The following is a 14,478-nucleotide window of genomic DNA, read 5'->3' as shown; positions in this document are numbered from 1 at the left end:
AGAAGAAGAAGAAGAAGAAGAAGAAGAAGAAAGAAGAAGAGAAGAAGAAGAAGAAGAAGAAGAAGGTCAAAGTGATTGCCATGTAAGGCACCTGTTCCCTTGTTCAGGGAGTCAGGGAGGCTGTGGAGACCCTGCCCAGTGCACTCTCACTAAGGTCCAGTCTGCAAAGACAAAGGTCATCGTGGAAGAAAATGTTCCTCCCCGTTTCCAAGCAAAGCCATGATCCAGCACTGAGTTATCCTCAAATAGAGGATCCACTGGTTTAAAAATGCTGAGGAGCCAGAGGCTCTGCCCAAGCCCAGGTGACCCTTGAGGAGCAGATCCTCAACTGGATTTGACAGTAAAAAGTTAAGTGCCTAATTTTGGCCACCTGTTACCTTAAACACTCAACAGGAAAGTAAAACCAAATATTAAAATGATTGGTCTATTTCGTCCCTGAGGAACAACCCAAGGGACCACACTCACCAGACATTAGGCTTAGCTCCATATGAGATGTCATTTAGGCAAATATTTATCACTGATGTTTTTTTAAAGACACGGTCTTACTCTGTAGCCCTGGCTGTCCTGGAATCATCTTTGTAGACCAAGCTGACCTCGAACTCACTGAGATCCCCCTGCTTCTGCCTCCACCTCTGCCTCTGCCTCTGTTCCCCAAGTGCTGAGGTTAAAGTGTGTGCCACCATTCCCCACTTAGTGATTTTCTCCTTGTTAAAAAAAAAAAAATCTAGTTCCAGGATAGGCTCCAAAGCTATAGAGAAACCCTGTCTCAAAAATAAAAAAAAAAAAAACCTACCCAGATATTTTGACTTTTGATCAATTTAACCAAAATGAGCCAGGCCCATTATTTTAACCTACAAATTATGGTGACTAAATTACTTCTTCTCTTCCTCCCTCCATCCTCAGCCAGCTGGGATGGACCTCACACTGATTCTAGCCACTCCAACACCTACCGAAGTGCCTGAAATCCTGAGTTCATGCATCACTCTCAAGAACAAAAGAAGAGGGAGAAGAAGAGGAGCTCAGTAGATGAATGAGACGGAAACTCTTCTGAGCCTCAAGATGTTCTAATGCTCTTTGATTTGGACAGTTTAAAAAGTAACCTATGCTCTGGTTTCCCCTGGTTCCATGTCTAGGACTTGTAAAGCTCATGCCTCTTTCCTTTACTTCTCCCTCACATCTCTTCCCAGGCACCAATCAAAGGCTTCCTTTCCTCACACCTGACCATTAAAGGAAGCAGCTGGTGCATTTTTGGTATCTTTCAGATAGGCCCACTGAATGGAGTACCCCACACGCTACACCTGACACCCACATCCAGCGGGAAAAAGCCAAGTCAGTCATCGACACAATTCCATAATGGCAATTGGGGTACCCTCTTCAGAGGAAAGTGGTAAGAACAGGAACTAGAAATTGGCCAATTTGCCTAAATGGGTGTAAAAAAAAAATCCCAAAGAAAAGTAGCCAGTTTCTTTCCTGGCTAAAATCAAGAAAAGTCCTTAAGTCCTTGGGTTCTTGGCAGTATCGTTCCTGCTAGAGAGCAGAGATGCCAGAATTGTTTGGAGGGACTGACCCTTGATCTGGTTTTTAAGTGATTTTAGGGTGACTTATTCAGAGTAGGGAATTACAGTAGCAATAAAGGCCCATTAAGAAATGGAGAGATGGTTCAGTGGTTAAGAGCACTGCCTGTTCTTCCAGAGGTCCCTAGTTCAACTCCCAGCAACTACATGGTGGCTCACAAGCATCTGTAATGAGATCTGGTGCCCTTTTCTGGCCTGCAGGCATATATGCAGACAACACACTGTATATCATTAAATAAATAGATAGATAAATAGATAAATGAATAACTAAATCTTTTAAAAAAAAAACAAAAGAGAAAAGAAAAGAAGAAACTTCTGAGTACCGCTGCAAAGATGGCTCAGCCATTTAAGAGCACTGGCTACCTCTCCAGGTGGCCAGGTGTGATTCCCACCATCCATACGGTGGCTCAAACCATCTGTAACTCCAATTCTAGGAGCTCCAATGGCATCTTCTGGCCCCCACAGTCCCAAGGGATGGACACGTTATACAGACATACATGCAGGCAAAACACCTAACCGCATAAAATAAAATCATAAAAGTTAAAGATTAAAAAGAAAAATAAACTTCTGGTCAAAAGAATCCAGCCTCTGGTCTAGTGTTCCAGTTGGGCCAGATCGATCACCTGGCCATGGGAGTAGTGCCCTAAGGAAGGCAGGTTCTGTTTACGTCATGCTGAAGAGATAGGCAGAAGAATTTACCCTTTAATGAGATACTGTCCTTTTTCCTTCTCAGAATCTCCGCTCCTTATGCAGAAGTGCACCAGGTTCAGCCATGCAGCTTCTTTAAGTCTGTCCACTTTTTTAATTTATCCAGAAAAGTTTAACTTCTTTTCTTCTGTCTGTCTCTTTTCTAAGTATGCTTTCCCTTAGGATTTTGGTTTCCTTACCCTTTCTCCAATGTTCCCCTCCCTTCCTCCACGTGGCTGACTTCCATGATGGCTGAAATATTACAGGCTTTCCCCCATTCTATCCTCCTCCTCTGGGCAGCAGTCGAGATTTATAATTTGCCTGCCCTGGGTTCTGTTTTCTTTCAAACGCAAATAAGATTGCTCTTGAACTTCAATAAATATAAAATAAAATAAATGCTTGCCGCAAGTTTCACAGGCTGGTTTTCTAGCTGCCATTACCGTGAATCTAGGTGGCTGCCATTAAAACCCTGTCAAAAGGAACTGCATCCGTTTGTTTCCTTGGACAAGCCTCCCTTGGCCATGCGGCTAAAGCACTGGTCAAAGGCTATTCGGAAAAGAACCCTGGGGAAATGTAATTCTCAACACATGAACAATTGGGTATGCATGCAGATATGTGCACAGACACATGCACACACCGACGCCATAAAACTCTTATACATTTATGTTCCTACCATTTATGGGACACGAGGCAGAGTGTGATGTAAGCAAACACTGCCGTCTTTCTCAAAAACCCTTCACCAATAAACGGACACAGTCTAAGAGCGCCACCCTGTGGCATTGACAGGCACACTGCCCAGGGATAACACACAGGAACTTGAGCAGTGTAGTTAGTGTGCTGATGTGAGGCCAGATTGCTCAGCTGTCATACCTCTGATCATGACCTCTAAATTCATGCTCCACCCTTCCTGTGGTCCAGGGACATCTGTAGTCAGTCCAAAGAGTACTTCTAGGGATATAAGGGTGCAGGGTCCCCCTACCTCTCCCACTGCTCCCTGATTCCTGAGTCTCATCCACTACCTACCAAATTGCAGTTTCTGATGCATGAGATCCCACAGATGACCAGGGCACTGCCACATCCTTTGATGTGGATGATGCTGTTCCTCGGTGAGAGAGGGTGACCTTATAGCTAAGCACCAAATCAACTTAGTGAGCCCGAGTTGTCATCTGGGCGGTGTCTGAGTCACAGAATTCCAAATACAATGGATAAACGTGAAAACCAACCTTTAGGGGCTGGAGAAATGGCTCAGTGGTTAAGAGTACTGACTGCTCTTCCAGAGGACCTGGGTTCAATTCCCAGCACCCACATGGCAGCTCACAACTGTCTGAAGATCCAGTTGCAGGGGATCTGACACCTTCACACCAATGCACATAAAATAAAGTTAAATAAACCATAAAAATATTTTTTTAAAAAAAAGAAAGAAAACTAACCTCTAATATCCTATTAAAACTGAACCTCAAAGATTACCATGCACAATGGTGACAGCAATGCAATAATAAAGCCAAAACATCAAACTGTTCCAGGTTTGCATGCTCTGTGTGCATGGTCTTATCTAAGTTTATGGCCACCCTATCAGGTACAGCTAACATCACACACATTTTACAAATAGGAAAACTGAGGGCCAGAAAGATTACTCACTATGTGCAAAGTCACAGAGCTGGTTAGTTCTTGAAGACATGAGATCCACTGGCTACAGATATCTTTTAGCCAGTCTAACCCAGAAATCTGAAAAAAATGGTAAGCTACTATACCTCCAAATCCTTCCTGATGTCAGCCACAAAGGCCGTTTTCCAGCCAGTCAGCCTTACCCACCAATGCCAGCAACAGTGTTAACCACCCCAGCGTCTCCTGGGCAGCTCCTTCTTCAGGGGCCCCCTTTTGTAGTCTTTCTTCTTCCCTCCTCAGCTATGGAAATGGTTCTTTCCCCCACTAAGTCTCTGCTCTTTTCCTTCTTTCTCCCTCTCATCAGGGCCTCCATTACAGGATTCATACACTTGATGCTGGGATTCTAGGGTTCTAGATACAGGGCTTTGGATTCAAGCCCTTTCCTGGGATATGCCCACTCTCCACCCCCCCATACAAAAAATAAAGTGGTCATTTAAACTGGCATCTTTCACCTGGCTGCCAGCTAGCCCCACCTTCTATAACTATCATGGCCCAAGCCCTTCTCAGAATATTTAGATGGAGTCTTTGGGTGCAAGACACAGATATTCATATGTGCAACTTTCTCAGATTCTTTAACTTTCTGGTGGTTGCTACTCAGCACCAGAGTCTCCTCCCCCTCCGCACTCCTCCTCCAGAATTCCAGCCTTAGCCTTGTCCCAGGACTCCTGCCTCCTAGTCAGTGCCCTATTGATATATACCTCACCCAAAGCCAGGCAGCACCCATCGTCTCTCAGCCTCTGCAGACATTCAGACACTCGCCATCCTCTGTAAGGTACAGGGAACACCCTACACAGTCTCCCCAGCACCTTCTGTCTCAGAGAAAGCCATGCCAGGTCTTGGCTATACCAGTGTCCTCCAGGTAACTTGTCTCCAAGAGGATGACTTGCCTTTTTCCCATGATGCAAAGCTTAACTCAAAAGTCACCTTTCTCATAATAGTTCTCTCTCTCCCTCTCCCTCTCCCTCTCTCTCTCTCTCTCTCTCTCTCTCTCTCTCTCTCTCTCTCTCTCTCTCTCTCCTCTCCTGTGCCTTCTTTGTATTTTTCTATTTTTATTTTAAATAAAATATAATAACATCATTTCCCCCTTCCCTTTCCTCTCTCTAACCTCTCCCATATCCCCTGTCTCCTGCCCCTCCCATTTCCTCTTCCTGACTCCCTCTTCTGAGAGTTCTGTTGACAGCCCTGTCCACTTTATAAATCCCTGCTGTCCTCCACCCCTCCCAAGATGGCAAGGAGTGCCTCCCCTGTCTAGGGATTCAGATTCCGCACTTCTTCATAGAAAAACGGCCTGTCTCCTCCTCTCCCTAGAAATAGCAGATCACAGAGGGAGTTTCTGCCCTCTGTCTACTCTTTTGGTTGACTCTTTTTCATGAGAGAGGAAATAATCCTGGTATAAATACTGAAAGCATTAGATAGTCCTTGGGTGGCCTTAGATAGTCCTTATATAGCTGTAGCTATCTATTACTTATGCAGCAAGATATTCCTTATATAGCCATAGATATTCCTTATGTATCCATAGGTATTTTTAATGTAGTCTTAGATATTTCTTACAGAGCCATAGATGTCCCTTATGTAGTCTTAGATATTTCTCGTGTAGCTGTAGCGATTCCTTATGTAACCTTAGATACTCCTAATGTAGCCATAAATGTTTTTTATGTGCTCACAGATACTCCTTACGTAGGCTTAAATATTCTTCATGTAACCTTAGAGATTCCTCAGATAACCTTAAATATTCCTTATGTAGCCTTGGTTTTTCCTTTGATAGCCTTAGATAATCACTGTGTAGCTTTAGATATTCCCCCAATGTGGAAGACTGTGGCCACAGTAATTTTGTGTGTGGAGGCAGCTTCACCTTTCCCTGTGTGCTTACCTGAGCCTGACTTTCTGCTTTCCTATGACCTTGGGAAGCCTACCCAAACAGACCAGGCAGTACTGCCCATCTCTGCCCTTCCCAAGACAGGGGGTTGGATGGACTGGCCACATGCTGCTAATTGATCAGGAGCATAGGTCTGCTCCTCAGAACCAGCCCTTCCAGAATCAAGACAGAGAGGACGAGAAGGTACCTCTGGTTCCCCTTGCCAGGGCTGACTTCACAAGTTCAAATTTTAGCCTGAACACCAAGTGTATGAACATCTCCAAGGAACCTGCCTCCCTGGCCTACAAGGAATATTATTGACCAAGCCAGTAATCTTCTGCTCTCTGTTTAGGTTCATCCTTCGACTGGACATGGTAAGTGATGGGATCCAGAACCTTGTACTGTACCCTTGGTGCAGAGCCTTTGGTCTTGAGGCTCTACTTCTCCATTTGAACACAGCAGGGCCTCAAAGAACATCTATTGAAATGAACTGAGATGATTCTTTTTCTGATTGTGCCTCCTTCCTAGAACTTCCTATGTCCACCTTGGATGTCAGAAGGAGACCCTCTGGTTCCACATCCAGGGTACCCCCTCCACCCTCTGCAAAGCAGCTCAGAGGAGAAGGGAGCACTGGGGAAGGCATCTGAGGCATCAAACATACTCACACTGGGGAGCAGGAATCTGGATCTATGCTCCTGGTGGGGACAAAGCCCACTTCTCCTGAGGTCACTGACTTCCCAATGAACCACTGCAGCCCAGGGATAACAAAGCCAAGAATCTCAATGCTTTCTCCCTGGAGGAAGCTCAGTTCATCCTTTTCCTCTTTTTTGTAATCCATCAGGGCCTTGCACCGTCCTCTGCCTGTAGAAAACAACATACAGGTCAACTAGAAAGATATATAAAAGTGGACCTTCCCCTGTCTATCAGTGTGATACAGGCTAGAGTATCCCAGCCTTAAGGAATTTTAATAATTTAGCCAGATCTCTCTCTCTCTCTCTCTCTCTCTCTCTCTCTCTCTCTCTCTCTCTCTCTCTCTCTCACACACACACACACACACACACACACACACACACACACACACCAAAATCAAACTGGTAGGAATGGCCAGGGTTAGTAGGTTTTTTATTTTGCCAAACTAGAAAAATACAAAAAGGAACTACAATCCAAATGCTTTTCACTATCATTTAAAAAAAAAAAAGACATAAGTATAAGGAAGGTATTCTCAGAATACAGAATATGCATGCCTTTAAACTAGATAAGCTTATAAGAAACTGGAATGTTCCTTGTATTATCCTCAACGGATTCTGCCACCGTCGTACATATCATCACCATGCTTGGCACAAGACCCCAGAGCAGTGCTTAAGAAGCTTTACAGAAGAAGATGCCTACATCTCCTTCCAGCTACTTCAGCCATTGTGACACCTGATGCTTCTCAATACTAGAGTCAAACGCAAAGTGCATCATGCCTGGTACCTAGCGGACTCTCCGAAGATGCTACTGCACAATCACTGGCAGAACAGAGTGCTGCAGGGAAGCCAGAGGGATCTGGGACTATCCTTAAAGCTATAGTGATTTCCAAGTTTGATAAATGGCTCACCTAGGATCCAATAACAATGCTTTTGTGAGTATGGTACTGTCTAGTTTACAAAGCACATTTCTATTCTCAGATTTTCCTGGGGGAAACGCCAGGCAGAGTACCCAGCAGAATTCCCTCTTCGTGGATGAGAAAGCGGGAGGCAACATTGAGTAATGCTCTAAGGGGCTAACCTGCAGTCAGGCTTCCCAGCTACTGCCCATCTCTCCTCCACATCTGCTTAGTTCTTGAGACAGCGTTTGGCTTGATTACACCACTTCTTTATTGAGAAGGTAGAAGCCCAGTGAAGGCAGGGAGTGCCGGCGTGAGGTTATATAAACCACATCAGACTCCAAAGCCCCACAGTTCTGACTGTACACAAGTTATGTTTCTTCAATACTGATATCCTTGCTTATGACCAATTACTGCACAGTTCTAATACTCTGATGCTGTGATTCCTCCTAGTTGTTTTAAGTGTCATTAGGGTTTGGAACTTATAAAACTTTTTTTTTTAACTAGAGATACATAATAGGAAATGTACTAGAATAGGGAGCTGCTAGGAAACAGTTCCAGCAGTGTATTTTAGATATTTTGTTATCTAGTTAGCACATAAACAGCAGCGTGTGTGTGTAGACAGATTAGCTGACATGTGGTGTGTGTGTGTGTGTGTGTGTGTGTGTACAGGTAGGTGTGTGCAGTCCATTATCTATTCATCCAGTGTTTCCTGGGCACTCACTATGTCCTAGGCACTCAGAGTCCCTTTAAATTACACTATGCTATGGAAAATCAGAAAATGTTTGGGTAAAGAGTTGGAAACCGGTGCCCTGCAGGTCACATTTGTCTCAAAACTGTTTCATTTGGCCCATGCAAGCCTTTTTTTCTACCGATCTATCTTTAAAGCTCTCTCACCTACTCCATTCCCTAACATCCTTCTCCCCAGCCCTCTCCACATATGTGTGTTCTGCCTGTTCACATTTGTTTCCTCAGCCCTGGTCAGAACCTTCACTTCACAGGCAAAGACCCCAAGCATGCAGACAGTAACCGGCTTTCCACATCCCATCGGTGAGACCAGGAGGCAGGACAACATCATGGGCCTAACAATGCCGTCTTCATCTCATACCAATATGACAGGAGCCTGTCCAGTCTCTCTTCCTGGGAAGATCACAGATTCCTGGGTAATTCTTTAGGAACCATCTGCCAGTGGAAACACGGAGTTTTAAGATGTTATAACAATGAACAGAATAGTCCCGTAGAAAAATGATGGTGGTGTTATTGTTATTTAATCTTATTTTAATGGCAGCAGACTTAGAACTTACGCTACGCCGTGAAAAATGAAAGTTTGGGATGTTTCCTAGCTCTGCAGTTCTCCTGCCAGTTAAATAACGTACACACAACCTTTGGTATTCTCACTGCCAATTCTGCCAGGATCAAGCAGAACGTGTAAGATTGTAAGATGTGAAAAAAATGGTATCACTCTATAATCTCAAGTTTACCGTATCCTCCAGTGGAAAGAACATGCCTGAGGAGATAATCTAAAATGGAAGTTTCTAGGTCCAACACTGAGAGAATCAAAGGAGGATCAGGGAGCAGAATTCACAGTAACACCCTCAGGTGACACTGATATAAGTGGCCTTAGTCCGTGCATTGAAAAGCACTTCAAGAGGCTAAAGAGATGGCTCGGTGGCTAAGAGCACACACTGCTCTTCCAGAGGACCTGGGTTCAATTCCCAGCACCCACATGACAGCTCACAATGGTATGTAGCTTCAGTTTCAGGAGATCTGGCACCATCCCAGACATGCACGCAGGCAAAACACCAATGCACATAAAATAAAAATAAATTTAAAAACAGAAAAGCACTTCAAGGGAGGTCATACATTTCATCCTATATACTATGTTCATCTAAAACTTAGTTTTTTTCCACTTTCATCAAATAATACAATCAAAAAAAACCAGGATATTAAAAAGTCACCCCAATTTTGTCTTCTTCCAGGCACCAGGAATACTATAGCTAAAAGGATATTTATTCTATTCTGTACAAGCTTCAGTGAGCTCCAGGACCCTCCCCCGAGGGAGTGGGCAGCTACTCACTGATGGAAAGGGACAGACAGGGGCTCCAGGGCTGACACAGGCACCAGGCCCCTCTGACCCGTCACTAAAGACACGCTTTCCCACTCAGATTCGCCTTCAGGGAGCACGGAGATTAGCTCATTCTTGTACAGCGTCAAATATTCCCCCTCCTTCTCATCTGGCTGAGCCACGGAGCAGGTGGCTCTGCAGAAGAAGTGGCCTGCAGAGAATGAGAAAAAACCTTCCAAGGAGTAGCCGGAAATGGGAGAACCTCCTAGAAGGTGCCACTTAGAAGCAGAGCTCAGACAACTTTCTTCCCCTGAGTAAAGTCCACTGTCCAGGAGGAGGCACAAGGCCTTGAGCTGTGATCCCGAGGAATAAGAACAGCCACTGACAGGGAGTTCCCTTAAAAATTGATACTAGTAGATCTGAGCAATGTGGGAGAATACGGCATAATTGGGCTTTACCTCAAAAAATAGAGATGAAGTAACCCCCCCCCCCCCCCCGATCCTGGAAATATGTGTGCATTTACTGAACTCTGGCTGTCTTTGCAACCCTGTGCTTCGTTCAGAGACACTAAGAGGAAGGAAATCAGTTTGGATGGATGTGGTGACTGAATGAACTTTGCATTAGTTCAACACAGATTCCATCAAAGGGGTTTGCAGTGGGATTGGAAAGAGAATCGCTTTTGTAAAACTATTGGGAACCAATCTGGCTTCCAATATGTATTAAGTGATCAGACTTGACCAACTGCCAGTCTGACGGCATCTTCCCTTGTGAAAAAGATCAGATAGGGTGCTTCAGCTGGCTCCTCGGCATTCCGCTATTGAATTTTATGAAATAGTTCAGGTTTTCCAAGATTTATAAATTTACTTTACAATCAAATTACATCATGTGTTCATAGAACCATCTCTCAATCCTGGAGATCATTAGAATTACATGGGAAAGTTTATTTTTAAAATGCCAATCAATGCCAGGGTCCCCACCTCCAAGAACTCTGCCAGCTTGGGTAGAGCCTGGCAGCCCACTCTCCAAACCTCCAATCTGCCTGAATATGAATCAGTGAGACCAACTAACACAACTGTTTGCATGACGCCAGGACCAGGCTGAGAAGGATGTTTGAAGTTTCATTACAACAGATAGGTTGGCTAATATATGTTTTCGTCTTTCAAAGATTTTTTTTTTTTTTGCTTCTTTTGGTATCTTAATTATCCGAGGGACTCCAATAACAAACATCTCAATGAGGCTCCCTCCCCAAATCCCATGCCAGACTCACCTTCCTGCAGCAAGAGGCCCAGGTATATGTTCTCCAAGTGACTGTCATCTACAGACACTTGGATCTCTGTGTCATCCACCAGCCTGCAGTTGAGCCAGTACTTGTGGTCAAAGAAGAGCTGTTCCAGACATGTGGACACATAGCCTAGAGGTCAAACCCACACAGCTGAACAAGGTGAGCTCTGCCCTGAGCGACCACCAAAGAGAAAGCAGGTTCCATCCTGCCTTCAGACCCAAAGTCACCACTTAAGTGGAGCAGAACGCTAAACAGACACCTTTCTAGAATGAACTGATTCTTCTCAACATCCGCTAGGAAATACAAGTTGAGTTTAAGTCATATTTACCATTCTAAGCATTTCATGGTCTCCATAAGTGCATGTTTATCTTTTTAAATCTTTCTACATTTATTAATTTTCTGTCTGTCTGTCTGTCTGTCTGTCTGTCTGTCTGTGTATATGTGTGTGTGTGTGCACGTGCGCGCGCGCTGCGGGGAGGGGATAAGCAAATACACTCGTATAAGGCAGTGCATGAGTGGAAGCCAAAGAACAGCTTGCAGAATCAGTTTTTCTCCACCGTGTGGGTTTCTGGATGGAACTCAGGTTATCTGGTATGTGCCTTCACCACTGAGCCATTTCATTGGCCCTCAGTTATTTTTTCTAATACATCAATGGAGGTCTTCCATTTTGCTGTGTCAGCTCCGAGGGTTCCTAGACTCCCCTTCAAGTTCCAACCTGAAGCTCAAATTTCTGTACTCTGATGCTTCAGAGGCTGAGGAGGCTGTGGTAGCCCACAGAGTCAGAATCCCATTCCACCATCTTCTCTGACTCTGGCCTCCCATACAGCCTAGGATGCTCCACCTTGTTACAAGCAGAAATGGCTGGGGATGTGGGATAGTGGTTATAGTGCTCACCTAGCATGAGCAAAGCTCTGGGTTTGACTCTCAGAATTGAAAAAAGAGAGAGAAAGAAGGGGGAGAAAAAAAACTCAAAACTATGTAAATTGTAAAAAAATATTATTATGTCAATATTCTTCTAAACATGAATTACTCATATGGGAATTTGCTTCTTTTGAGTCCTCTTCCCTATTCCTATAATGCAATAACCTGCCATTCTCCACCTTCATTGTCTACTACGAAAGTCTTCTAAAACTTGAAAGTTTTCAACCCAGGAGTGTGATAAAAATGCAGAGACTAGTTAGCATGTCTGAGTTAGAGCCTGGACTTCTGAGTCTATGACACCAGCACACTCCAGGGAGTGAACAAACTGACCCACAAAGCAAAGTCTCAATGCCAACCATCTGTAATGGTCACAGGCACTCCATCCCAGAGAGCAGGAAAATCACCGTGAATATAAGAGAAGATTCCCCCTCCGGCCAATGGTCACTTTGACCCTTAGCCCAGCTCAGCATTGCCCTCTGGGTACAACTGTAGGGAACCCAGTGTTCTCTGAAAGGCAGAAAATGTTCAACAATTAGGTGACTTGGCTTTGAAACCATCAGTTCCTGCCAGATGTCTTTTGTCCTGGGACAGAGGATGAAACACTGTCCACTACAGTGGCAATGTCACTGTGTCCTGACATCTGTAACTTTCTAGAAAGCTGTAAAGACTGGGGCCACTTCCCATCAGGGTCTCCGATCTCTTTCTCTGACTCTTTTACAAACACACGGGACAAAGGGTCTTCAAGCTTTAGTGTTTTGAGCGGCTTCCCGCTCGTCCTCGGGAATACTCGTCTTTCTTAAGGAACTCAACATCTGTCTCACTGCTTCCCACTCAGTAGCTCACCAAATGGGTTGCCCGGTTATGCAATTTTTAAAAAAGCTCTCCCTGGACATAGGGAAATAAGTTTCTTCACATGACATTTTAGAGTAATAGTTAATATTTATTTTAGAATTAGCTTTAGAGATTTTATGATATTTCAAAAGGCCAACCCTCCGTTTCAGGGCTGCATCTCTTTTAACTCTCAGAGACCAACCAGTTCTCTGATGTCAGGCTCAAGAGCTGGCTAGATTGCGAAGCATGTTTCTCCTCTACCTACCCAGGGCATACCTAAGTTCAGATAGGTGGAAAACTTCCAGATTTCTTCCACGGTCTTGAAGGTGATGAGGAACTGGTCCTTCTGGGACTGGACGCTCACCAGCCTTGCAGAGAGATCCTGAGCAAGAGCAACAAGTCAGCCTGTGGTAAGAGGCCTCTAAGGAGGTCACGTGAGGACCCAGCGTTAATCACCAGCAGATGAGCGGCTACTAAGCAGGATGCTGTAAACCGTCTCTCACGGCAAGGACTGGTCTACGTTATGTTTACTGCTTATGAATGCCATTCTTTCGTATCTTTCACATTTGGATGATTTTACAATCTTATTACCCTAAACAGGCCTGGGATAACTACCTCAATAGGTAAATCTTTATGCACATCCTTGCTTGTACACGATTCTAAGAAGCGCAGTTGCCAGTGGAGAGTACATGCATCATCTATTAAAAAATGCAGCCACCCAACAACCTCCAAAAATATTTGCCAATTTGTTTGCATAAGAAGAACAAGAAGAGGCCTGGGGCCTCCTTGTTGTCTAAAATGGAACAACGTAGGCTTGAACCCAAGCACTTGCTTCCCCTCTGATCGTCCCACCCCAGGGTCAGGAACTACTAGACCCGGTCCTTAGGGAGTCGACAGGGAAGAGGATCCCAAAAAAGAGCCCCAAGCCCAGTGGGAATCTGCAACCTGTCAACACCAGAAACTCAGAGGCCCCAGGTCCAGAGTGGGTATAGACCTCGAGGGCAAGCATGGTTGCTGGGAGAAAAAAAAACTTACAGTGAATTTGCTAGATGTCAGACCTTTGTAAGGCAAATCTTTGTAACACTTCATTCAACTACCACAATAAATACCTGAAAAGAGTGCAATAGTGGTATTTAATCCACTCTAAGACAGGTTTTAGTAACATCTAACCGCTTCTTAAATAAATACGAGGAAGTGCATCACCCGCCTAACAGACCAGGTGCACTTTCTTTTAGATGTACACTAAATAAGGATGAATGTTATGATTAATAGCATCATGAAGCTAATAGCATCGCCCCAGTTTTGTAAACCAAAAGGATGAGGACACAGAGAGGTGAAGTAAATTGCCTAGGGTCACCCACAGTGAGCTATAGAGCCCTGATTAGCTCTGGGATACAGACAGCTTCTGGCCTCAGCCTCCACTCCTCAACATACTCAGCTCAAGTATGATATAACCTAATGGACAGCTCTTGGCATCAAACCCTGCTCCTGCCCACAGCAAAGGTGGTTTGAATCAAAGGGAAATTCATTAAAGCCATTGGCAGCAGGTGTCTTTACTTCCTGAATTCCAGGGATTAAAATAGAATAAAATAAAATTTAGAAGCCCAGGGCAAGAGAAATGATTCAGTAGGTAAAACCACTTGTTGCTCAAGCATAAGGACATGAGTTTAGGTGACATCACCCATGAAAGAAAAGCCAGGTGTCATCCCTGCACCTGTAACCCCAGTACTGAGGGGTGGGGGCAGAGACTGGAGGAATGCTGGGGCTTGCTGGCCATCAGCCTGGTTCCGTGTGAGTGAAACTCTGTCTCAAAGGAAGAGAGAGAAAAGTGACAGAGCAGGACACCTAATGTCCCCCTCTAGCCTCCTCGAATGTGCAAGCATGGTGACCTGCACGGTGCATGCGCATCCTCACACATATGCATACATGCACATGCACATCGCATACACACACATATGCATACATGCACATGCGCATACATGCACATACACATACACGCACATGTGCATGCAC

General features: G+C 44.7%; 1 protein-coding gene across 1 annotated transcript in view; it reads right to left on the bottom strand.

The window, feature by feature from the left end:
* The window catches only part of Sh3tc2 (SH3 domain and tetratricopeptide repeats 2), a 51,999-nt gene that overhangs the window by 22,961 nt on the left and 14,560 nt on the right, over nt 1-14,478 (bottom strand). The window contains exons 4-8 of the mRNA XM_038331483.1: nt 12,742-12,847; nt 10,699-10,842; nt 9,444-9,642; nt 8,475-8,548; nt 6,447-6,642 (exon numbers count right to left, since the gene is read on the bottom strand). Of these exons, the coding sequence (XP_038187411.1) occupies nt 6,447-6,642; nt 8,475-8,548; nt 9,444-9,642; nt 10,699-10,842; nt 12,742-12,847 (719 nt within the window). The remainder of the gene's footprint in view (nt 1-6,446; nt 6,643-8,474; nt 8,549-9,443; nt 9,643-10,698; nt 10,843-12,741; nt 12,848-14,478) is intronic.

The sequence above is a fragment of the Arvicola amphibius genome, chromosome 5 (assembly GCF_903992535.2).
Source record: "Arvicola amphibius chromosome 5, mArvAmp1.2, whole genome shotgun sequence".
In the NCBI taxonomy this organism is placed as follows: Eukaryota; Metazoa; Chordata; class Mammalia; order Rodentia; family Cricetidae; genus Arvicola; species Arvicola amphibius.
Note: the sequence above shows the minus strand (reverse complement) of the source record. Positions and strands in the feature narration are given on the sequence as shown.